We start from the raw sequence: 25,508 nt of genomic DNA on the forward strand, positions 1-25,508 counted from the left end.
AACAGTGACCAAATCAGCAATAACCACCAGAATCCAATGTTTTGATTATTATATTAGCTCTTTTTTATTTACTGTTCAGACAGACTATAAGCTCTCAACCCACTGACATCATGATGAGGTAAAACAAGTTAAATATACTGTACCCACATTTACAAAAACTACATGAAGAAAACTGAGAAAGATGAATAACAATACGCTACAGGAGTTGTGCTTTAATGTAAAAATAAACAAGAGGACAGTTTTCAGAACACTGGCGTAACAAAGCTAGAGGTTTTGTTTCTCTATAATAATTTATGTAAAGATCTTGGTATTTGTAACGTTATACTTTTTCACATCTGCTCAAAGTAAGGGACATGATAATCTAAATGAGACTTAACATCTCTTGTAACTTTGTTCAATCTACATTTAGAATAACCTTACATGTAACAGAGAAATCAAGTCTCTTCTCTAAATCATCTCTCTTCTATGTGATGTCACAGAGGGCAAAGTGTTCTGTATGATTTCACAGAGGGCTGATGGTTCTGTGTGATGTCATAGAGGGCTAAGAGTTCAGTAAGATGTCTTAGTGGGCTAAAAATTCCCATGTGATGTCATAGACATTGACTGTTCCATATTATGTCACAGAGGCCCAATGAAGCCATTTGATGTCATAGCAATGAAGGTTACTTGATCTTACAGAGGCTGAGGGTTCTGTATGATGTCATAGAGAGTAACAACTGCATGGTGGGCAACCTCAGGTCCTGCGGGGCTCTAGCCTATAGGAGAGTGTTGTCAGGGTCCGTTGTTTGTCAATCACACACAGCTTCCTGACATAACCCCTCACCTCAGCATGGTTCTTATTGGGCTGACACACCTCAGGGTCTGAGAGAGAGAGAGAGAAAGTGCGAGAGAGAGAGAGAGAGAGACACAGACCCAGTTATTATTACTTTGGCCCTGTATGCCACTACAATGGATTTGAAGGGAAACGGACTTTCAGCTTTTATTTGAGGGCATTTACATCCAAATGGGGTGAACATTGTAGGAAATACAGCACTCTGTGTGTGGTCCCCCCTTTTTAAGTAATTGGACAACTGGCTGCTCAGCTGGTCCATGGCCAGCTGTGTGTTATTCCCTCATTAGTTCATTTACAAGTAAGCAGATAAAAGGTCTAGAGTTGAAGTGTGGCATTTGCATTGGGAATCTGTTGCTGTTAACCCTCAATATGAAGTCCAAAGAACTGACACTACCAGTGAAGCAAGCCATCATCAGGCTGACAAATCAAACCTATATCATAGAGATAGCAAAAACATTAGGTGTGGCCAAATCAACTATTTGGGACATTCTTAAAGAGAAAGAACTCACTGGTGAGCTCAGGGACACCAAAAGACCTGGAAGACCACGGAAAACAACTGCGGTGAAACGACAGAAGAATTCTTTCCCTGGTGAAGAAAAACCCCTTCACAACAGTTGGCCAGATGAAGAACACCCTCTAGGAGGTAGACGTATCTGTGTTAAAGTCAATAATCAAGAGAAAATAGTAAATACAGAGGGTTTATCACAAGATTAAATCATTGGTAAGCCTGAAAAACAGGAAGACCAGATTAGAGTTTGCCAGACATCTAAAAATGTCTATACTGTTCTGGAACAACATCCTGTGGACAGATCAGTGGTAGAAAAAGTACCCAACTGTCATACTAGAGTAAAAAGTAAAGACACCTTAATAGAAAATGACTCAAGTCAAAGTCACAGAGTAAAATTCTACTTGAGTATAAGTCTAAAAGGTTATTGGTTTAAAATATACTTAAGTATCAAAAGTAAAAATAATACAAATGATTATTAAGCAAACCAGAGGGCACCATTTTGTTTATTATTTATGGATAGCCCAGGACATCTTCAAACAAAGGATGTGTTTAGTGAGACCACCAGATCAGAGGCAGTAGGGATGACCAGTTCTCTTGATAAGTGTGTGCATTTGACTATTTTCCTGTCCTGCTATGCATTCAAAATATAAGGAGTACTTTTTGCTGTCATGGAAAATGTATGGAGTAAAGAGCACATTATTCTCTTAAGGAATGTAGTGAAATATAAATAGTAAAGTACAGTTACCCAAAAAAACTACTTCAGTATTATTTTAAGGTATTTTTACTTAAGTACTGGGACAGATGAGACAAAGATCAACTTGTACCAGAATGATGAGAAGAGTATGGAGAAGGGAAGGAACTGCTCATGATTCCAAGCATACCACCTCATCTGTGAAGCATGGTGGAGGTGGTGTTATGATGTGGGCTTGTGTGGCTGCCAATGTACTGGTTCCCTTGTAGTTATTGATGATGTGACTGCTGACAAGCAGCAGGATGAATTCTGAAGTGTTTAGGGTTATAGTATCTGCTCAGATTCAGCCAAATTCTTCAAAACTCCTTGGACGGCCCTTCATAGTGCAGAGGGACAATGACCAGAAGCGTACTGCAAAAGCAACCCAATACTTTTTAAGGAAAAGAAGTGGAATGTTCTGCAATGGACAAGTCAATCACCTGACCTGAATCTAATTGAGCATGCATTTCACTTGCTGAAGACAAAATGCCCCAAGAACAAACAGGAACTGAAGACTGCTGCAGTAAAGGCCTGGCAGAGCATCACCAGGGAAGAAACCCAGCATCTGGTGATGTCTATGGGTTCCAGACTACAGGCAGTCATTGACTGCAAAGGATTTGCACTATCAAAATAAAGTCAGACACTCCACGTATAAACTCCCAGTAATTTAATGGGTATTTACCAACGTTTGGGCATCACTGTGTCTTCCTCAGGGTAATGTCATGAATACTTGAACCAGGTTATGTAGACAAATAGTGCAATCAACGACAATAGTGAGGGGTGTGTCACAATGATTAAGTTAATTTTAATTAGTGACACTTAAAGTAGTATATGGCATATTAAATATATTACGCTATTAACATATAGAAACATCATGGAATATTGTACATCATATTAGCATCAACTTACATTATTGTTTCATTCAATTTTACACCCATTCCAAATGGGAACTACAAATGTGTCTCATGCGCACAGTGTAATAGCACTATAAAAACATCTTTCTTCAGACACCCACATACAGGTCCAAAGATCCCTATTAGGGGATCATCTCATGCAAGACCAAGGGAGTAATCTACCTCATCACCTGTTCATGTGGAAACGCCTATGTAGGACAAACGAATAGACAACTAAAACAACGCATAGCTGAACACAGCAGCTCAATCAGATATAAGAACATTGACTATCCAGTAGCAGCTCACTTTGTTGAAGCTAACCATCCCATTTAAATTAACTTAATCATTATGACACACCCCTCACTACTGTCATTGATTACACTGATTGTACTGTGTGTCTACATAACCTGCTTCAAGTATTCATGACATTACCCTGAGGAAGACACAGTGACGCCGAAACGTTGGTAAATACCCATTAAATTGTTGGGAGTTTATACATGGAGTGCGCCACTTTATTTTGATAATTTATTCGCCGTTAGTCAGCACCTCCACACAAACTATTTATCTCTGGGTGTGTGCCAGCTCATGTTTTTTAATCTGCAAATGATTTGCAACCAAGTATTAAAACTCACAATTTAACTTATGATTATGTTAGTTTGTCCAACTACTTTTGAGCCCCTAAAATGGGGGGGGGGCACATATAAAAAGTGCTGTAATTCCTACACCGTTCACCCAACTTGGACGAAAATACCGTCAAATTAAAGCTGAAAGATTGTTTCCTTTCAAATCCATTGTAGTGGCTTACAGAGCCAAAATGATAACTTTGTCCAAAAATGTATGGACCTGAGTGTATGCATTGTTAATGCCTATTGTTATGGGTTCAGCTGAAAGGACCACTGGACATAATCTGAGACTTACTGAACGGCTGACTCCTGCAGTGTCTCACCGCCCGGATGGTGTTTGCGATCACCCGCTGGAAAACCCAACAACAAGCAGTGTCACATACCATACAGAAGTTGTATTCATGTTCTATGAAGGTTGTGGATACTACAACATACATATAGGTGACATGAACAGTTTGAGCATCTTACACCTGTGTATACTCACCATCTTCTCAAAGTTGACCATGTTGTCTATGAATGTCTTGTTGCCCTCGTGACTAAAAGTCATGTCTGGGAACAGAATCAAAAAAGCAGTTTTAAAACAGAGGACACACTATAAACTACCTCATCTTAGCTTGAAAACAGCCACCCTAGTCATAGACTGTTCTCTCTGCTACTGCATGGCAAGTGGTACCTGAGCAGCAGCTCTAGGTCCAAGAGGCTTCCAAACAGCTTCTACCCCCAAGCCATAAGGCTCCTGAACATCTGATCAAATGGCTATTCAGACTATTTGCATTCAGCATTTCACTGTCAGGTTGTGACCTGTTGTATTCAGTATTTCACTGTAAAGTTGTGACCTGTTGTATTCAGCATTTCACTGTAAGGTTGTGACCTGTTGTATTCAGCATTTCACCGTAAGGTTGTGACCTGTTGTATTCAGCATTTCACCGTAAGGTTGTGACCTGTTGTATTCAGCATTTCACTGTAAGGTTGTGACCTGTTGTATTCAGCATTTCACTGTAAGGTTGTGACCTGTTGTATTCAGCATTTCACTGTAAGGTTGTGACCTGTTGTATTCAGTATTTCACTGTAAGGTTGTGACCTGTTGTATTCAGCATTTCACTGTAAGGTTGTTGTATTGGCGCATGTGACTAATACAATTTGATTTGAAAACGTTTCCTGTTGCATACCTACTGAATGCGACCGAGCTTGGGCTTACCTTTGAGGAGGAGGGGCATGAAGGGGATGATTGGCGGCTCTATTTTGGTGACGGTCAGCCGGTATGCCCGGTGGTTCCTGGACGGGTCCTTGGAATACACACACATCACTGTTCAAAAGGTCAACAACCGTAGTGTTAATTTAGGGGTCTTTGAAGAGCAACTCACCATCATGCTCTCAAACTCAGCATAGAACTTCTTGAACTTGCTAGGGAGTTTCTGCCAACAGAAAGAGAGAGGTTCAGGGGCTTCTGTTTTTTTATGGATTAATAGAAAAACTGCAGTTTAGTTTAACAGTATAGTAGTTGTCACCTCCCAGGTTTGGGTGAGTCGGCTGACTGCAGGGTTGCTCATACCCATGATGATGGCAAAGAACGAGTTCAGGTTTTTAAACTCCCGACAGCTGGAGAAAGAAACACCACCAATACAATGAGATTGTGAAGAAGCATTTCAGAGCCATCAATAATCTATATGCATGAGTATCTACAGAACGAGTGGGTGTTTTGTTTGTGTGCACAAGACTCACTGAGCAGCGATTTTGATGAACTTCTTGAGCAGCTGAACCCGTTTGCTAAGCTGACCACACAGACATACCTCCGTCACCACCCACAGCTGCACCTGGTTGAACCTGACCACGACATCACACATTACGGTCATAACATACTGTAACATGTTCCATCAACCTAAACAACGTCATAGAAGTTATTTAGAAATGATTAATGTTTGATTATAATCAGACCTGCGTAGAAACAGGTCCAGGTTGGCAGTGGTTCTCCTGAAGCTCTGACGACCAAACGTGTTGTACAACAACTCATGCTACAACATGGAAGACAAAGAAAACCTACAGGTGTAGGATCTTAATTTGATCACTCTGTCACAGAGAATTTCCCTGTGCAGTAGGACATTCAAATTGTTGTGTATTCAAGGTTTAAAAAGGCTTCTAAAGTTAGCCATTTCCACTGATTTATCCTAAATAAAAATGTATCAACCCCTACAAAAATGTCCATTAATTATCACACACATAATAATTAACATTTCCTGTTGCTGCAGGATTATTTTCCTGCTGTGAGAAACTGGTCAAATTAAGACAGAACATAATGTATGTACTATAGGATTCAGGTGTAGTGAGAGAAATAGACCACATGTTTATCTCATATTAGCCAGGGTGTGAGTGTGTGTGTGTATACCTCGTGAACACAGCTGAAGAGTTCCCAGTCGTACAGGGTCATCTGATAGGCCAGGTCTTTAGAACTCATCAGCTCAAAACTGGACATGGACCCAGCTGAGGGCCCTTCCTGGTCTGGGAGAGGGGTCTAACAAACACACACTCACAATGGGTTAATGTCTACACATCTCTATGATTACGGTTACATGAACACAATCTAACTAGCCACAATAATTGTATTACTATAATAGATTGTTTAAAACAATTTCCTTAATAATCCTGTTACCATGGACACATCTGAAAACATGCAGAAAATCACCAATCAAAATAATTGTTCTACCACAGCGCTATTTTTGCCTATTTGATTCTAAGTTTGGAAATATAGTTTGCATAGGAAAACAATTTCTAAGATGCATATGAGCTCAGTTGACCCGCTCAAAATCAGGGAGGCTTGCGCTACCGGTGCTGGCACATGCGCAGACCAGACACACTCGTTTACATGTCCTAATCATTTAGGAGGAGATTCAGCCTAGGAGAAAGGGTTAAATATCAGCGCTTGTGTGAACATGTCTTTGTCCAATGCAGCTGTATTGATCCTCTGGGAAGAATAAACTTGGTTTAACCTTTCATAGTGTCCTTACAGTTTTTACTCTGAATAATAGTGTTGAAGTCGGACGTTTACATACACTTAGGTGGAGTCATTAAAACTTGTTTTTCAACCACTCCACAACTATAGTTTTGGCAAGTTGGTTAGGACATCTAATTTGTGCATGACAAATTAGATGTCCTAAAAGACAGATTATTTCACTGTATCACATATCCAGTGGGTCAGAAGTTTACCTGTGCCTTTAAACAGCTTGGACAATTCCAGAAAATGATGTCATGGCTTTAGAAGCTTCTGATATGCTAATGACATCATTTGAGTCAATTGGAGGTGTACGTGTAGATGTATTTCAATGACTACCTTCCAACTCAGTGCCTCTTTGCTTGACATCATGAGAAAATCAAAAGTAATCAGCCAAGCCATCAAAATAAATTGTTGCTGTGCGTTTTGTTGCCAACCTATTTTGCTACCTGACAACTTTACGGTTTTTACTTTTTAATTACCGTTTATATTTTTGTTTTTTCCCTCAACTTTTTCACTCCGGACGCTTTATCTGGACACCGTTCGTCAGGACCTCCAACAGCCGAAGCTAAGTAGTAACATTAACATTAACATGATGCCTTCTAATTGCAGTCGCTGTACTCATAATATACAGGAGAACGATCGCCTTACGGCAATCGTTAGGCAAGGGGAATTTCTGTGTAGGAAAGGATGAAACAGCGTCTGTGCCACCAGTAAGTACAGATAGCAACGTTAGTATAAATCCCCTCGCACAGTCCCCGCAGCCGGACAACTTTCTCACGGTTTCTGGAAGGAAATGCTGTAGGAATGCTCAACCTGTGTCGCTCATTCAGCCGACAGAAACTTTCAACCGGTTTTCCCCATTAAGAAGCGAGTCGGAGTCAGAGGCCGAGTCTTCTCTGGTCTCTACTCCTCCCGTTAAGGGGTCTGAGACGCCGAAGCTTCCCACCATTAGCTCTGACAAATTGAAAACTCTAGTCATTGGCGACTCCATTACTAGTATTAGACTTAAAACGAATCATCCAGCAATCATACACTGTTTACCAGGGGGCAGGGCTACCGACATTAAGGCTAATCTGAAGATGGTGCTGGCTAAAGCTAAAACTGGCGAGTGTAGAGAGTATAGAGATATTGTTATCCACGTCGGCACCAACGATGTTAGGATGAAACAGTCAGAAATCACCAAGCGCACATAGCACACATAGCTTCTGCGTGTAAATCAGCTAGAAAGATGTGTCGGCATTGAGTAATTGTCTCTGGCCCCCTCCCAGTTAGGGGGAGTGATGAGTCTCACAACTCAATCGCTGGTTGAAAACTGTTTTCTGCCCCTCCCAAAAGATAGAATTTGTAGATAATTGGCCCTCTTTCTGGGACTCACCCACAAACAGGACCAAGCTTGACCTGCTGAAGAGTGACGGACTCCATCCTAGCTGGAGGGGTGCTCTCATCTTATCTACCAACATAGACAGGGCTCTAACTCCTCTAGCTCCACAATGAGATAGGGTGCAGGCCAGGCAGCAGGCTGTTGGCCAGCCTGCCAGCATAGTGGAGTCTGCCACTAGCACAGTCAGTGTAGTCAGCTCAGCTATCACCTTTGAGACCGTGTCTGTGCCTCGACCTAGGTTGGGCAAAACTAAACATGGCAGTGTTCGCCTTAGCAATCTCACTAGGATAAAGACCTCCTCCATTCCTGTCATTATTGAAAGAGATCATGATACCTCACATCTCAAAATAGGGCTACTTAATGTTAGATCCCTTACTTCAAAGGCAATTATAGTGAATGAACTAATCACTGATCATAATCTTGATGTGATTGGCTTGACTGAAACATGGCTTAAGCCTGATGGCTACACTAGTGACCATATCCCCCGTGCATCCCGCAGAGGCGGAGGTGTTGCTAACATTTACAATAGCAAATTTCAATAAAAAAAATAAAAAAAGACTCATTCTCCCAAACTCTCTTGTCATCCAAAAAGTTGGCCCAACTTTGACGTCATCGCCCCCACCCTTCCCAAGCACCTACGGTCCTGGGAACACTTCCTATGCCTTCAGCGCGGTGTCCGCTTTCAATGGGGCTTCTCATTGTGTGAATCGCGCGCTCACGAGATTAATGACGTACCGATTCCTTTCGGTCGCGCGAGAATACAGGTTACTCTCACGCGCAATCTGCGCCTGTGCTGTCTTTCTTTCAAGATTGATTAAACGATGCGTGTGTTTCTCTTTGTCCTGAGAATTGCGGTGAAGCTATATAGCATGCTAACGCTGTGTTCTGAACCAAGTTTGACATGTTTAGTCGACATATAATATGTAATTTCGACGTTTTGGTGCGAACTAACTTTACTTTTTGGCTGCATTTCAACCGAAATATGTCGTGTTTGATAACCGAAAGACACAGACTTCAAAACTAAAGCTGTTTTTGGTAAGTATAAACCCTTCGAGGTCTTCTGATGGAAGAACAGCAAAGGTAAGGGAACATTTATGTGTTAAATTTGGGTTTCTGTGGAGGAGCCAAAATGCTAAATCCTGAGCGCCGACTCACATTATAGCCTAGTGAACGAAATCTGTAAAGTTAAAAATAAATGTAACACAGCTGTTTTATTAAGAAGAAGTGTATCTTTCTAAGTATATGTAGAACATGTATATTTAGTCAACGTTTATGATGTGTATTTCTGTTATCTGGCAGAGTTACCATAATTTCTCCAGGCATTGTTGTAGCATTTTTTAGCCATGACCTTCTATGTAAACCGTGATTTATGTATATAATTAGCATATTATTGAAAAAAACATAAATGTACTGTATAACATGTCCTATTCCTGTCATCTGATGAAGACTTTCAAAAGGTTAGTGAATTATTTTACTTTTAATCCTGCTTTTGTGATTGCATCTATTGTTCTACAAAATGGCTATGTAAATTAGCCTATCTTTGGTGGTGGTTTGACATAAATATGTGCTATGTTTTCGCCGTAAAACATTTTAGAAATCTGACTTGGTGGCTAGATGAACAAGGTGTTTATCTTTCATTTGAGCTATTGGACTTGTTAATGTGTGGAGGTTAAATATTTCTAAGAATATTTTTTGCGTTCTGTGTGCTACTGTGTCAGTTGAGCAGTGGGGGGAGGTGCCCTAGCGGGACGTGTGGTGCCTAGTATTTTAAAGCTCAGTTGTCCTGAGTCTGCACAACTCTGCCAGGACCTAGGATCAAGAGAGACACTCAAGCGTTTTAGTACTATATCTCTTGACACAATGATGGAAATAATCATGGCCTCTAAACCTTCAAGCTGCATACTGGACCCTATTCCAACTAAACTACTGAAAGAGCTGCTTCCTGTGCTTGGCCCTCCTATGTTGAACATAATAAACGGCTCTCTATCCACCGGATGTGTACCAAACTCACTAAAAGTGGCAGTAATAAAGCATCTCTTGAAAAACCCAAACCTTGACCCAGAAAATATAAAAAACTATCAGCCTATATCGAATCTTCCATTCCTCTCAAAAATTTTAGAAAAGGCTGTTGCGCAGCAACTCACTGCCTTCCTGAAGACAAATAATGTATACGAAATGCTTCAGTCTGGTTTTAGACCCCATCATAGCACTGAGACTGCACTTGTGAAGGTGGTAAATTACCTTTTAATGGCATCAGACCGAGGCTCTGCATCTGTCCTCGTGCTCCTAGACCTTAGTGCTGCTTTTGATACCATCGATCACCACATTCTTTTGGAGAGATTGGAAACCCAAATTGGTCTACATGGACAAGTTCTGGCCTGGTTTAGATCTTATCTGTCGGAAAGATATCAGTTTGTCTCTGTGAATGGTTTGTCGTCTGACAAATCAACTGTAAATTTCGGTGTTCCTCAAGGTTCCGTTTTAGGACCACTATTGTTTTCACTATATATTTTACCTCTTGGGGATGTCATTCGAAAACATAATGTTAACTTTCACTGCTATGCGGATGACACACAGCTGTACATTTCAATGAAACATGGTGAAGCCCCAAAATTGCCCTCGCTAGAAGCATGTGTTTCAGACATAAGGAAGTGGATGGCTGCAAACTTTCTACTTTTAAACTCGGACAAAACAGAGATGCTTGTTCTAGGTCCCAAGAAACAAAGATCTTCTGTTGAATCTGACAATTAATCTTAATGGTTGTACAGTCGTCTCAAATAAAACTGAAGGACCTCGGCGTTACTCTGGACCCTGATCTCTCTTTTGAAGAACATATCAAGACCATTTCAAGGACCGTTTTTTTTTCCATCTACGTAACATTGCAAAAATCTGAAACTTTCTGTCCAAACATGATGCAGAAAAATTAATCCATGCTTTTGTCACTTCTAGGTTAGACTACTGCAATGCTCTACTTTCCGGCTACCCGGTTAAAGCACTAAATAAACTTCAGTTAGTGCTAAATACGGCTGCTAGAATCCTGACTAGAACCCCAAAAAAGTATCATATTACTCCAGTGCTAGCCTCCCTACACTGGCTTCCTGTCAAAGCAAGGGCTGATTTCAAGGTTTTACTGCTAACCTACAAAGCATTACATGGGCTTGCTCCTACCAATCTCTCTGATTTGGTCCTGCCGTACATACCTACACGTACGCTACGGTCACAAGACGCAGGCCTCCCAATTGTCCCTAGAATTTCTAAGCAAACAGCTGGAGGCAGGGCTTTCTCCTATAGAGCTCCATTTTTATGGAACGGTCTGCCTACCCATGTCAGAGACGCAAACTCGGTCTCAACCTTTATGTCCTTACTGAAGACTCATCTCTTCAGTGGGTCATATGATTGAGTGTAGTCTGGCCCAGGAGTTGGAAGGTGAACGGAAAGGCTCTGGAGCAACGAACCGCCCTTGCTGTCTCTGCCTGGCCGGTTCCCCTCTTTCCACTGGGATTCTCTGCCTCTAACCCTGTTACAGGGGCTGAGTCACTGGCTTACTGGGGCTCTCTCATACCGTCCCTGGAGGGGGTGCGTCACCTGAGTGGGTTGATTCACTGATGTGGTCATCCTTTCTGGGTAATCCTGTCTGGCCATAATAAAGAAAGACTAAGGTTTGCAACTGCACATTGGGACAAAAATCGTACTTTTGGGGAATTGTCCTCTAGTCTGATGAAACAAAAATAAAACTGTTTGGCCATAATGACCATCGTTATGTTTGGAGGAAAAAGGGGGAAGCTTGCAAGCCGAAGAACATCATCCCAACCGTGAAGCTCGGGGTGGCAGCATCATGTTGTGGGGGTGCTTTGCTGCAGGAGGGACTGGTGCACTTCACAAAATAGATGGCATCATGAGGGAGGAAAAATGATGTGTATATATAAAAGCAACATCTCAAGACATCAGTCAGGAAGTTAAAGCTTGGTTGCAAATGGCTCTTCCAAATGGACATTGACCCCAAGCATACTTCCAAAGTTGTGGCAAAATGGCTTAAGAACAACAAAGTCAAGGTATTGGACTGGCATCACAAAGCCCTGACCTCAAATCTATAGATAATGTGTGTGCAGAACTGAAAAAGCATGTGCGAGCAAGGAGGCCTACAAACCTGACTCAGTTACACAAGCTCTGTCAGGAGGAATGGGCCAAAATTCACCCAACTTATTGTGGGAAGCTTGTGGAAGGCTACCCGAAACATTTGACCCAAGTTAAACAATTTAAAAAGCAATGCTACCAAATACTAATTGAGTGTATGTAAACTTCTGACCCACTGGGAATGTGATGAAAGAAATAAAAGCTGAAATATATCGTTCTCTGCTATTATTCTGACATTTCACATTCTTAAAATAAAGTGGTGATCCTAACTGACCTAAAACAGGGAATTCTTTCTAGGCTTAAATGGCAGGAATTGTGAAAAACTGAGTTTAAATGAATTTGGCTAAGGTATATGTAAACTTCGACTTCAACTGTAGATCTAACAGACCTTACAAAATTAAGATAAACTGAGTGTTTACATGACTACTGCCATACTCTTTCTACTGAAATAATCTGTTTAATATGGAATTATTAGTGTGCATGTAAACATACTCACTGATCTGTCTCAAAGGCCACTCTATTGACCCATGTCTATTCCTTATTCTCTCTCACCAGAGCATTGAGCTGGTCCCGGGGACAGGCGAACATACGCCCATTGATGCTCAGAGAGGAGAATACTGACACATCATTGGGCTTCAGCATCTGCTTCTCTGTGACAGGAGAACACACACAGAGGAAAATAAAATGGCAGCAATAAATACTATGTAAATTAAGTGAGATGTGATTGGCTCCTCACCGCCTGCGGAGCTGAGGTGGACCAATAGCAGGTCGTCGTTTGAGGCAAGTTTGTCGGCCACAGCGCTGGTCACCTCACTCCCTGTGGCCGCTACGGCAACCCGGATGGTGGTGTAGGTGTGGTCACTGCAGTACACCTTCAACAGGACTACACACACACACACACGTTTTTAAGAGGCTTGTGATTAAAGAAAAAGTGTAGGAAAATACATTTTTTTTACGGCACAAACTGACTGTCGTCATAGTTCCTGATGGGTTGTGTCTTCACTAGTTTCTCGTCTCCGTTGCTGAACTGTGTAAGGACCTTCTGCTGAGACAGACCACACAACATCAGAGATGATCAACACACACACACACACACACACACCATCAGAGATGATCAACACACACCTTGACAGACCACACAACATCAGAGATGATCAACACACACAAACAACATCAGTGATGATCAACACACACCTTGACAGACACATTCACCATGCCACACTCACCTTTTTAACTTTGGCCTCTTCTGAACTGAAGAATAGAAACAAGAGAACAAGTGTATGTTAATAATGCATGTCTTTATAATGGTTTGAGGATCAGGATTATGGGGTTAAGGTCACCGTGGAGGTTAGAGGTCAGTTTTACATACTGTAGTTTGACAACCTTCTCCAAGTCAGGTACAAAGTCTTTCAGAGCTCTGAGGATCCGTGAGTCATTGGACACACTCCCATACAGCTCCTACAGAGAGAGAAACACAGACTCAGACAACTCCTCAGGTGTGTGTGAGTGTGTGTGTGTGCGTGTGTACCTCCAGGAATATGAGTGCTGCTGGCTCCTCCTGTAAGTGATGTGTGTGTACTGCAGCCCAGCGCAGGGCCAGATTGAGGACTCGTCTCTTACAGGTCACAGCGTACTCCAACCTCTCCTGCTCCGAGCCCGGGGGAGCCACCGCATGGTAGGTACACACGGGGTTAAAGATATAACACACAACTATAACATAACTGTCACCTATGTGTAACATACTGAACTTCAAGAAGAGAAACTGAAGGGAGAGAAAGAAGGATAGGGAGAAAACAAGAGGGCAGAGTGGGAAAGAGAAAAAGGATATTGTGCCATGAGTAGCTGGCAGAACTGGCTGTTAGGCATGAAGACACAGTGCATGAGGACAAAGTCATCTACCGTAGGATCTGAGAGGAGGGGAGGGGAGAGAGAAAAAGGATATTGTGCCATGAGTAGCTGGCAGAACAGGCTGTTAGGCATGAAGACACAGTGCATGAGGACAAAGTCATCTACCGTAGGATCTGAGAGGAGGGGAGGGGGGAGAGAAAAAGGATATTGTGCCATGAGTAGCTGGCAGAACAGGCTGTTAGGCATGAAGACACAGTGCATGAGGACAAAGTCATCTACCGCAGGATCTGAGAGGAGGGGAGGGGGGAGAGAAAAAGGATATTGTGCCATGAGTAGCTGGCAGAACTGGCTGTTAGGCATGAAGACACAGTGCATGAGGACAAAGTCATCTACCGCAGGATCTGAGAGGGAGAAAAAGAGTGGAAGAAAGAGAATAATATTAGGATACAGATATTCATACATATCTACCGACCCATCATCCGATCCCATACAGTAGCAGGGCCCAGTTGTATAAAACATGTTAGGTGTTTCCCTTAAGGAATCATTTCCCCTCATCTAAGGTCATTATTTAAGGGTGTTGCATAGAACCCCTCAAGGGCATACTTTAAGCTTTTTGGGGTAGTTTGAAGGCATGTATGGCAGAAAGAGTCTCTGGTTACCATGGAGAAGACTTGATTCACAGAATGGATTTCTTATCAAAGAGATCACATTTATTTTGACATCTCAAAATAGAAGTTCTACATTCAAGACTGGAGAAATAAATTGATTCAGAATACAATAAAACACTTTTCTTTGAGTTATTTTTCTCACCTCGTTTCTATTACTTTCTAGTACTTCAAGCTAGCTTACAGAGCAGGTAAGCTTAGAGTAGGTAGCTTACAGAGCAGGTAGCTTACAGAGCAGGTAGCTTCGAGTAGGGAGCTTACAGAGCAGGTAGGCTGCAGAGCAGGTAGCTTATAGAGCAGGTAGCTTACAGAGCAGGTAGCTTTGAGTAGGGAGCTTACAGAGCAGGTAGCTTACAGAGCAGGTAGCTTACAGAGCAGGTAGCTTCGAGTAGGGAGCTTACAGAGCAGGTAGCTTACAGAGCAGGTAGCTTGCAGAGCAGGTAGCTTGCTAGCCAGCTGGCTTTGAAGACATTGATTGTGCGCCTTTCATTGTTTAGCTAAGTAGCTAGCTGCTTGCTGTTTTCCTTTTGAAACCAGGGGAGAGGAAAGCAACATTCAGCCACAAATGATGTTTTCATTGACATCCATACTGAATGAAGCACTTAAGGGACCTCATAGGCACCCTTAACTTTTTCACTTAATTTAAGGGGGAAATTAGCCCCAAAATGTTTTGTGCAACTGACTTAAAGTTAAGGAAACTAAGGGAAAAGGGGAAAATTGACTTAGGATGTTTTATGCAACCAGACCCAGGCCCTCAACCCTAGGGACTCACAGTGTATCTCTACCAGGTTGTGTGTGTGTGTGTGTGCTCGCACCTGGGTCAGAGTGGTGTGTATCCATCCTCATAGTCTCCAGGAAGTGGTCAAGGATCTTCTCAGGGGTTCCAGACAACACAGTGTACCTGATATTTCCCGGACTGGAGGCTCTGGGACTCTTCTCCAAGACCAGAACAGCCTGCTCATATTCCTTCAAACGCACTGTATTTGCCTCCACGTCCTAAAGTCAAGTAAATACCAGGACATTACATTAAAGGTAAGGTAAGGTAAGGTAAATTTCATTAAAGTAAATTACAGTATGGTACAGTATTGCACAGTGTAGTAACAGAACAGTACAGTATACAACTCTACCCTGAGTATCCTGTTGAAGTCTTCTTTGTCCACTCGGAGGAAGTGACAGTTGTCTTCTCTGAGGACGATGGAGGCAGCTCGAGGAGAGTCAGTCACCAACGCCAGCTTTCCAAAGTCATCCCCCTCGTGCAGGGTACACACCACACCCTGAAGAGGAACACACACGCGTCAAAACACATGGATTAGACAGCTGGAGAAGTGCTAGCATGAATGAAGATTGTGACTAATCACGTGTGAGTGTGTTGTGTATATTCTGAGAACCTTGAGCTAGTCATTCACTGTGATGAGCGAAGCCAGAGTTTCCCAAACTGTAGCACTAGTTCCCCTAGGGAATACAAGCCAGCTGTTGTATGCAGATGCAATCTTTTGGTCATAATCATTTTAGTTAGCATCATCTTGTGCTACTTTCAAATCCACTGTAGGCCCATATACACATCATGTATAAACACATGTCATACCTTGCCGTAGATGACCACATTGACAGAGCCCTTCTGGATGATGTACCAGGATGTTCCCTCCTCACCCTGGTTAAACACTGGAAGGAGAGAGAGCACACCTTAATGTGTGTTCCTAAAACACACACACATACTGTACAGCATGGTGAGATAGGGACTTACACACGGTTCCTGCTTTGGCGTGAGACTCGAAGATGAGAACACTTGCCAGCTCCCTCTTCACCTGTAAGCAAGATGGTAACAGCCAAACAAACATTAAAACAACACCTGAAAAACCTCTGAACAGTTCATCAATGTCTGTAAGCACACAAGCCAGCTAGGATCTGCTAGACTAGCGGTCCCTAATTCCATTCAGTCATGGGCTGATTGTTACTTGAGTGGATGGTTGGGGGGCCGGAACATAGTTATAAATTGTACACTGAAAATTGACCGTAAGAATCCCAAAAATATTTAGTATTTGACTAAAACTGATTTCCTCAATTAAAATCACTTTGAGCTCATTTCCTGGTGATTCTACAGTCTTTTCTGTCCAAGATCGTATATAAACTCAGCAACAACAAAAAAACGTCCCTTTTTCATGACCCTGTCTTTCACAGATAATTCATAAGAATCCAAATAACACAGATCTTCATTGTAAAGGGTTTAATCACTGTTTCCCATGCTTGTTCAATGACCCATATGTAGATATTCCATTTATTTTTTAGATCAGACGTTTCCAGCTACAATAGTCAGTCATTTACAACATTAACAATGTCTACACTGTATTTCTGATCAATTTGATGTTATTTTAAAATGGACAACAAAAAAAAGTGCTTTTTCTTTCAAAAACAAGGACATTTCTAAGTGACCCCAAACTTTTGAACAGTACTCTCTGTGTGTGTGTATATGTATGTATGTATGTATGTATGTATGTATGTATGTATGTATGTATGTATATATATATATATATATGAGTGCCTTTGGAAAGTATTCAGACCCGTTTACTTTTTCCAAATGTTACTTAAAAATATCCCATAATAACAAAGCAAAAAGGTGTTTTTTGAATTTTTTGCACATTTATTAAAAACAATAGAAAACAGAAATACCTTATTCAGACCCTTTGCTATGAGACTCGAAATTGAGCTCAGGCATCCTGTTTCCATGGATCATCCTTTAGATGTTTCTAAAACTTGATTCCAACTGTGGTAAATTTAATTGATTGGACATGATTGGGAAAGACACACCTGTGTATGTAAAATGTCCCACAGGTAACAGTGCATGTCAAAGCAAAAACCAAGCCATGAGGTCGAAGGAATTTTCCGTAGAGCTCCGAGACAGGATTGTGTCGAGGTACAGGTCTGGGGAAGGCTACCAAAACATTTCTGCAGCATTGAAGGTCCCAAAGAACACAGTGGCTTCCATCATTCTTAAAATGGAAGAAGTTTGGAACCACCAAGACTCTTCCTAGAGCTGGCCGCCAGGCCAAACTGAGCAATTGGAGGAGAAGGGCCTTGGTCAGGGAGGTGACCAAGTACCCAATGGTCACTGACAGAGCTCTACAGTTCCTCTGTGGTGATGGGAGAACCTTCCAGAAGGACAACCATCTTTGCAGCACTCCACCAATCAGGCCTTTATGGTAGAGTAGCCAGACGGAAGCCCCTCAGTAAAAAGGCACATGACAGCCCACTTGGAGTTTGCCAAAAGGCACCTAAAGACGACTCTCAGACCATGAGAAACAAGATTATATGGTCTGATGAAACCAAGATTGAACTCTTTGGCCTGAATACCAAGCGTCACATCTGTTGGCAACCTGGCACCATCCCTACGGTGAAGCATGGTGGTGGCAGCATCATGCTGTGGGAATGTTTTTCAGCGGCAAGGACTGGGAAACTAGTCAAGATTGAGGCAAAGATGAATGGAGCAAAGTACAGAGAGATCCTTGATGAAAACCTGCTCCAAAGCACTCAGGACCTCAGACTGGGTCGAAGGTTCACCTTCCAACAGGACAATGACCCTAAGTACACAGCCAAGACAACGCAGGTGTGGCTTCGAGACAAGTCTCTGAATGTCGTTGAGTGGACCAGCCAGAGTCCGGACTTTAAACCGATCTAACATCCCTGGAGAGACCTGAAAATAGCTGTGAAGCAATGCTCCCCCTCCAACATGGAAGAGATTGAGAGGATCTGGAGAGAAGAATGGGAAAAACTCCCCAAATACAGGTATGCCAAGCTTGTAGTGTCATACCCAAGAAGACTCAAGGCTGTAATCGCTGCCAAAGGTGCTTCAACAAAGTACTGAGTAAAGTGTCTGAACACTTACATAAATGTGAAATCTGTTTTTTCTTTTTAATATTATCAGCAAAAATTTCAAACCTGTTTTTGATTTGTCATTATGGGATATTGTGTTTAGAACGTTGAGGGGAAAAAGCAATTTTATACATTTTATAATTAGGCTGTAACCTAAGAAAATGTTGAAAAAAAATCAAGGGTTCTGAATACTTTCCGAAGGCACTGTACCAGTCAAAAGTTTGGACACCTACTCATTCAAGGCTTTTCCTTTATTTTTACTATCTTAAACAAATCAAAATATATTCTTCAAAGTAACCAGCCTTTGCCTTGATGACAGCTTTGCACTCTCTTGGCATTCTCTCAACCAACTTCACCTGGAATGCTTTTCTAGTCTTGAAGGAGTTCCCACATATCCTGAGCACTTGTTGGCTGTTTTTCCTTCACTCTGCAGTCCAACTCATCCCAAACCATCTGATGCAGCATTCCATCACTCTCCTTCTTGGTCAAATAGCACTTACACAGCCTGGAGGTGTGTTGGGTCATTGTCCTGTTGAAAAACTAATAATAATCCCACTAAGCGCAAACCAGATGTGATGGCGTATCACTGCATCACGTATCACTGTGGTAGCCATGCTGGTTAAGTGTGCCTTGAATTCCCCCCCAAAAAAATCACAGACAGTGTCACCAGAAAAGCACCATCACACCTCCTCCTCCATGCTTCACGATGGGAACACACATGCAGAGATCATCCGTTCATCTACTCTGCGTCTCACAAAGACATGGTGGTTAGAACCAAAAATCTCAAATTTCGACTCATCAGTCCAAAGAACAGATTTCCACAGGTCTAATATCCATTGCCCATGTTTTTGGGCCCAAGCAACTCTCTTCTTATTATTGTCTTTAAGTAGTGGTTTCTTTACAACAATTCGACCATGAAGGCCTGATTAACGTAGTCTCCTCTGAACAGTTGTCTCTTCTGTTGAACAGTTGTCTCTTCTGAACCGTTAATGTTGAGATGTATCTGTTACTTGAACTCTGAAGCATTTATTTGGGCTGCAATTTCTGACACAACTGATTGGCTCAAACGCATTAAGAAGGAACGAAATTCCACAAAACAACTTTTAACAAAGCACACCTGCTAATTTAAATGCATTCCAGGTGCCAAAAGTGTGTGAAGCTGTCATCAAGGCAAAGGGTGGCTACTTTGAAGAATCTCATATTTTGATTTGTTTAACACTTTTTTGGTTACTATATGATTCCATATATTTTATTTCATAGTTTGTCTTCACTACAATGTAGAAAATTGTCTACAAATTTTTTTTTTGAATGAGTAGGTGTGTCCAAACTTTTGATTGGAAATATATATGTGTCGGAGAGGTGGGATAAGACTCGCAGTGTCGGAGAGGTGGGATAAGACTCGCAGTGTCGGAGAGGTGGGATAAGACTCGCAGTGTCGGAGAGGTGGGATAAGACTCGCAGTGTCGGAGAGGTGGGATAAGACTCGCAGTGTCGGAGAGGTGGGATAAGACTCGCAGTGTCGGAGAGGTGGGATAAGACTCGCAGTGTCGGAGAGGTGGGATAAGACTCACAGTGTTGGAGAGGTGGGATAAGGCCTTGATGTGAAGCAGCTCATCATAGATGATCTCTAGATCATCACCCGTCCTCTGACCAGGCCTAGAGATGGAGACAGAGAGAGAGTTCTGTTGATGATTCCTAACTGGTATACAATATATAAGAATGAACTAGGCACGTGTACATATGTGTGTCTATGCATGTACTGACGGTTTGCGGAGGATCATGCACAGCAGGGCATCAGGTCCCATCTGGGCGAGGAAGAGGATTGTCTCAGGCAGCTCTTCCTCACTCTCCCTCTTCTCCTCCTCGCTAGGCAATGGGGTGTGCTCCTCCTCATCGTCAAGGAAACGATAGAACAGGTACTTGTCCTGGAAACCTAGCTCCTGGTCCACTAGGGGACACACACACTGGATCAGTAATCAGTGAACTCACATAGTGAGATAGCTGGATACAAGGGTTTCACAGCATTTTTATTAGCCAGTCGTGTCAGATCACTTCAATTGGATTTCCTTCATTCCTCTCTCCTCCTCCTTCTCAAAATCCATTGGATGAAAAGGTCACAGGGAACGGACTTCTAACCTTCTCATCCAATGGGTTTTGAAAAAGAGGTGAGGAGAGAGGAATCAAGGAAATGCAATTGAAATTCTCCTTACATGTGATGAAATTGGTGGAGAACATTTGAAGCATTGTGTCCAATAGAGGGCAGTGTAGTCTCACCATGGTTCAGGACTCCCTCCTCCAGCAGAACCTGCCACATCCCCACAGCGTGAGAGCGAGTATGTACACAGGTACTCTGCTGCACCAGCCAGTCTACCAGCTCTGTACCTACACAACACTGCCTGCATCACACACAGTGAGACAGTTTGCATGGACCATAAAGTAACACAAAACATACATATGTATGTGCACACACCACACACACACACAAACACGTGCAAACGTAAAAAACACACACACCTGTAAGTCTTGAGGTGGTACTTCCTGTCTCTGATCATGTGAGGAGCTCTGGAGAGGATGGCGTTCCGCATCACCTTCCCCCCTCGCTGCAGCTTCTCTGATGGAACCTACAGACATAACACAGGAACACAATATAACACTTATTTTATCTCTAGCATAGCTAGATAGTCACAATCACAGTGAGCATCTCAGTCTCCAGGTGTTAATCATTTCAACTTTGAGCTGAGAAATCCACAAAAAATAATGAGCCAGGGGACTTTTCATTTCATGTCTCTGCCAACATAAGCCCTACAGCCTCCTCATATTTACTATACACTCACTAAGCTGTGAATCACAAACACACAACCTGTCCTAACACTCCCAGTTGTAATAGCAACCACACAACTGCTGTCAGGGATCATGAATGAAAGGTGAGAAAAAAAACAATCACACCCACCGACCCACACACAGAGATACTGCTGCTGTCATAGAACTACAAAAGAGGGCATCATAATTGGGCAGATGGGGCCTTTCTTGCTTGTGCATGAATTCTCTCTCATTAGCACAACTACAGAGGAAACTACAACTACATTGCACAGTTCAGGCTAGATATGATTTAACTCAGTAGAAACTTTACAATGTGTGCATTGAGCTCACAGAAAAAAATAGAATGAAAAGGAATTCAAATTATTGAACCAATGTCAGTCAGTTACTTGTTTAAAAAACTAAAACTTACTGACATTTCAGTTAGTTGCTCAGCACTAGTGTGAATACACCCCCCCCCCTCCTTAATAGTATCCTCTTGTAGAATAGACACACATCTCAGGTCACAGTCTCACTGTACACAGCCTCATTTAAAAAGACAGTACTTTGGGGTTAGTTGAGTAATCAGTGATATTAACTTTAATGAATAACATTGAAAGGGGCCAACTTACCTTGTTGAGTATCTTGTTCATTAAGTTGAGAGGATCTGAACCTAGACTGTCTTTGTCTGTCAGCCCTTAGGGAGGTGGGAGACAAAGTTATGACCATCGTAATGTGTAAAATGCAATGTTAATAATTCAATATTATTCATTCAACTGGATTGTGGTTGTACTCACTGTCATTGTTGGATCCAGTTTCCATGGCACCATAGGGAGGGGCCAGAAGTCCAGCCATACACTGACGGTACTTCTACAACACAACACACAGCCTTAGTCATCATAATCAATAAACACACACACCATTAGTCTGAACAAGGCTCTATTGCCTTACCCACTCATCACCTCACACCAACATTACAACTCTGGACATTACATCCCTATACGACCCTGAGGAGCTCCATTACCGCTGCCTCCACACACACACACACAAATGCACACACACCCACCCACAGCCTACACCCTTCCAACAAAACAAAGCCCTTTGTCACCCCGGGATCATTTACATATGGAACATTTCACATTACATAATACACACACACACACACACAATGAGTATAGCAAGGACAACTGAGTGCAGCGGCGTGTGTTTTAGTGCCACTCACTCTTATGTTCATATCTATAGTTCAAGACAAACATTGCAGATTGCTTGACTTCTTTAGCCATGCTTGAATGCTAAACACACAGGGATGAATTTACAACAGAGTTCTCCAGGATTATGTCCCTACTCTAAAATCTGTGTGGTCTAAAGTAATTACCAGGCAAGCCATGCCTTTAGGAGCCAAAACACACACAGGAAAAGAGGCCCTTTAACATTCAGGAAGCTGCTGACGCACAAACACACACACACACACACACACTAACAATAGGCTGATTCTTTGAGCAAATCGAAGTCATCACATCCGATGTCAGACAACAGAGCATTGGCAGTACTGAAATCAGAGTTTACCGGGAGTTTGTACTTTCTATCAATTCATGAATGAGTAAAAAGTCACTTAAGAACCAAACCCACCCTGGCACATCGCATCTCTCTCTCTCACACACACACACACACACTTGACTAAACTCACCCAGGGTCTTCTCTACACTCTACGTCTGAGAAGGACCACTAAGAGGAGCTCTCTGCTCCTGTAATCCACACACACAACCAGGAAGCCAGCAGCATCCTCAGTACTACCCCAGAGGTCTCCTCTCTCTCTGTTGCACCCACTCAGTCCTCTTTGAAACAGCACTCCAGTACTCACACACAGAGGTTGCCACGGCAATCAGAGCTTTTCAATGAGCTAGCGGGAGAGCAAGAGAGAGCAAGAGGAGCTAGATAGAACGTTAGAGAGAAGTGTATATAGAGAGCCGAGAAAGATGGAAAGTGAGAGTGTGTGTGAGAAAGAGAAAAAGTCCCAAGGCACAAGCACCAGACAACATTTTCATCAATAATGAATAGAGCTCAATATTGTTTACACTGAACAGAGACAGACATACTGTCACGTATACTCTCTCTCCGGCCTCTAGGTCATCAGGCTGCTGATTATCCCGCACACCCGTCACCATCGTCTCGCGCACCAGCGCCTCATGACACTCACCTGGACTCCATCACCTCCTTGATTATGTTCTCTATATGTGTCATTCCCCTTGGTTCTTTCCTCAGTTGTTATTGACTCATGTCGGTGCGTTGTTTGTGTTTTCATTTTTATTGTTTCATTTATTTATTAAAACACTCGCTCCCTGAACTTGCTTCCCGACTCTTACCGTACTTGTTACAGAATAACACCTCACCTAAGGGAAGAATTAGGGTGAAGTGTTCTATTGTTTTATTTTTGTGTCAGTGTAATGACGTTGGGTCCGGGAACTGCTACAGGCTCCCGTGCCTCAGCTGGTGTGATCGGTCCGCTCCAGTCCCCTTTGAAGCGTCCTGCGGCTGCAGCCGTGCGTCAGGGATCCGGCATCTTGGTCATCTGATTATCCCGCACACCTGTCACCATCGTCTCACACACCTGCGCCTCATGACAGTCACCTGGACTCCATCACCTCCTTGATTCTCTTCTCTATATCTGTCACTCCCCTTGGTTCTTTCCTCAGGTGTTATTGACTCTGTTTTCATGTCCGTGCGTTGTTTGTGCTACGTGTTGTTTCATTTTGATGCACTGCGAGAGGTAGGCACGCTTTTTCTGTCTTCAGAAAATGTGATTATTTTAAGTACAAAGTCATACACACAGTGTTTTGTTCATGAATAATGTGTATTTAGAGGTTACTCATAAGAGGATGGTATTGTTAAGATGCACTTGTAATTGTACTTTTTAGGATGATATCAACATTCTGAATTCAACATGTGGTTAATAGCTAGCTAAGGTATTAGCAAGCTATTGTATCTGTGAACGATGGCTAGCTCCTCGAATGATCCCAGTCCCTCCTATTGTGCATCTGTTGTAGAAAGAGGCGACGATTCTCAGAACATATGTGCTCTACAAATCTTTATTTCCTTTTGGATGCAGATGAAGGATGCAGAGTGAGTTCTGCTTAATTAAGACTACCTGATCTCCAAAGTCCGCGTCTATAGTCTCAATCTACCACACACAACGCAAGGACCATTGTAGTATGTAATGTCTAAGAAACGTGCTACAAGATGAATAGCTGACTATAAAACTACCGTAAGAAATTAAAGAATGTTCAAATTTATCAAAGTAATGTTTAAAAATGAATAACCCTTTTTCTGCCTCTTATTCCACAAGACCGGTGATGACACACTTTGTGATGACTGTGTGGGGTTGTGATAGGCTTAAAGTTTTGGGGGACTATTGTTTTTATCGCTGAAATTGAAGTTGCAACATTTGCAATCAGAAGCAGATGCTTACCACCATCCCTGTCAACAACACTAGCAAAATTGAAACCTACCCGAAGGTAGCAGTGCTCACTATTGCCCGTAGTGGCTGGTTTCCACGTCTTCTCCGACGTTCTCAGACATGGATGGCCGTTGAATATTGTCTTGTATAGAGGGTGACCTGGCTTGGGTCTCTGTAGTAACACTTACTGTATATCAAGGGTGAACTGGCTTGGGTCTCTGTAGTAACACTATTACTGTATATCAAGGGTGAACTGGCTGGGACCCCTGTAGTAACACTATTACTGTATATCAAGGGTGACCTGGCTGGGACCCCAGTAGTAACACTATTACTGTATATCAAGGGTGACCTGGCTGGGACCCCAGTAGTAACACTTACTGTATATCAAGGGTGACCTGGCTGGGACCCCTGTAGTAACAATTGTATAACGGGTGACATGGCTGGGACCCCTGTAGTAACAATTGTATAACGAGTGACCTGGCTGGGACCCCTGCAGTAACACTATTGTATAATGGGTGACCTGGCTATCGCCTGTCAAATGCTGTGACTGATCTTTGTCTTTCAAACACTATGGTTCCTCTCCTTTAACCAGCATGATATGACACTTCAAGACAATGGCAGCAGCAAGCGACTGGCACCCAGGCTAATATCACCCACACAACATAAGATCAGAACACTGAGGAGAACTACAGCCTCAGGCCCTTTCTGCTGTATATTTAACCTGCTAAAATAGACACCAGAGAGAGAGATGGGGGAGTGCACTTAGCACACATACAAAAACCTTGTTA

At 42.5% G+C, this 25,508-nt stretch overlaps 1 protein-coding gene across 18 annotated transcripts in view; it reads right to left on the minus strand.

The window, feature by feature from the left end:
- Positions 1-39: 39 nt before the first annotated feature.
- LOC109875107 (rap guanine nucleotide exchange factor 4) overlaps positions 40-25,508 on the minus strand; it is a 33,868-nt gene continuing 8,399 nt past the window's right edge. For 2 of the 18 annotated variants that reach the window (XM_020467298.2, XM_031810789.1), the window contains 26 exons: positions 22,064-22,136; positions 21,899-21,963; positions 20,985-21,091; positions 20,745-20,866; positions 20,235-20,418; positions 20,042-20,126; positions 16,348-16,408; positions 16,189-16,265; positions 15,731-15,877; positions 15,419-15,599; positions 14,261-14,339; positions 13,619-13,769; positions 13,460-13,548; positions 13,317-13,341; positions 13,060-13,135; positions 12,827-12,973; positions 12,643-12,740; positions 5,970-6,095; positions 5,522-5,598; positions 5,309-5,410; positions 5,095-5,185; positions 4,951-5,001; positions 4,785-4,872; positions 4,071-4,135; positions 3,882-3,936; positions 40-861 (listed from right to left, as the gene is read on the minus strand). In XM_020467298.2, coding sequence (XP_020322887.2) covers positions 734-861; positions 3,882-3,936; positions 4,071-4,135; positions 4,785-4,872; positions 4,951-5,001; positions 5,095-5,185; positions 5,309-5,410; positions 5,522-5,598; positions 5,970-6,095; positions 12,643-12,740; positions 12,827-12,973; positions 13,060-13,135; positions 13,317-13,341; positions 13,460-13,548; positions 13,619-13,769; positions 14,261-14,339; positions 15,419-15,599; positions 15,731-15,877; positions 16,189-16,265; positions 16,348-16,408; positions 20,042-20,126; positions 20,235-20,418; positions 20,745-20,866; positions 20,985-21,091; positions 21,899-21,963; positions 22,064-22,136 — 2,550 coding nt within the window. In that variant the 3' untranslated portion in view covers positions 40-733. Of the gene's footprint in view, positions 862-1,341; positions 1,486-3,881; positions 3,937-4,070; positions 4,136-4,784; positions 5,002-5,094; positions 5,186-5,308; positions 5,411-5,521; positions 5,599-5,969; positions 6,096-12,586; positions 12,741-12,826; positions 12,974-13,059; positions 13,136-13,316; positions 13,342-13,459; positions 13,549-13,618; positions 13,770-13,918; positions 14,340-15,418; positions 15,600-15,730; positions 15,878-16,188; positions 16,266-16,347; positions 16,409-20,041; positions 20,127-20,234; positions 20,419-20,744; positions 20,867-20,984; positions 21,092-21,898; positions 21,964-22,063; positions 22,137-22,953; positions 23,384-23,463; positions 23,786-23,894; positions 23,913-25,508 lie in introns of those variants that run through there. The other 16 variants (XM_031810783.1, XM_031810781.1, XM_031810782.1 and 13 more) reach the window with 14 other exon arrangements.

Source organism: Oncorhynchus kisutch, linkage group LG30, assembly GCF_002021735.2.
Source record: "Oncorhynchus kisutch isolate 150728-3 linkage group LG30, Okis_V2, whole genome shotgun sequence".
NCBI lineage: Eukaryota > Metazoa > Chordata > Actinopteri > Salmoniformes > Salmonidae > Oncorhynchus > Oncorhynchus kisutch.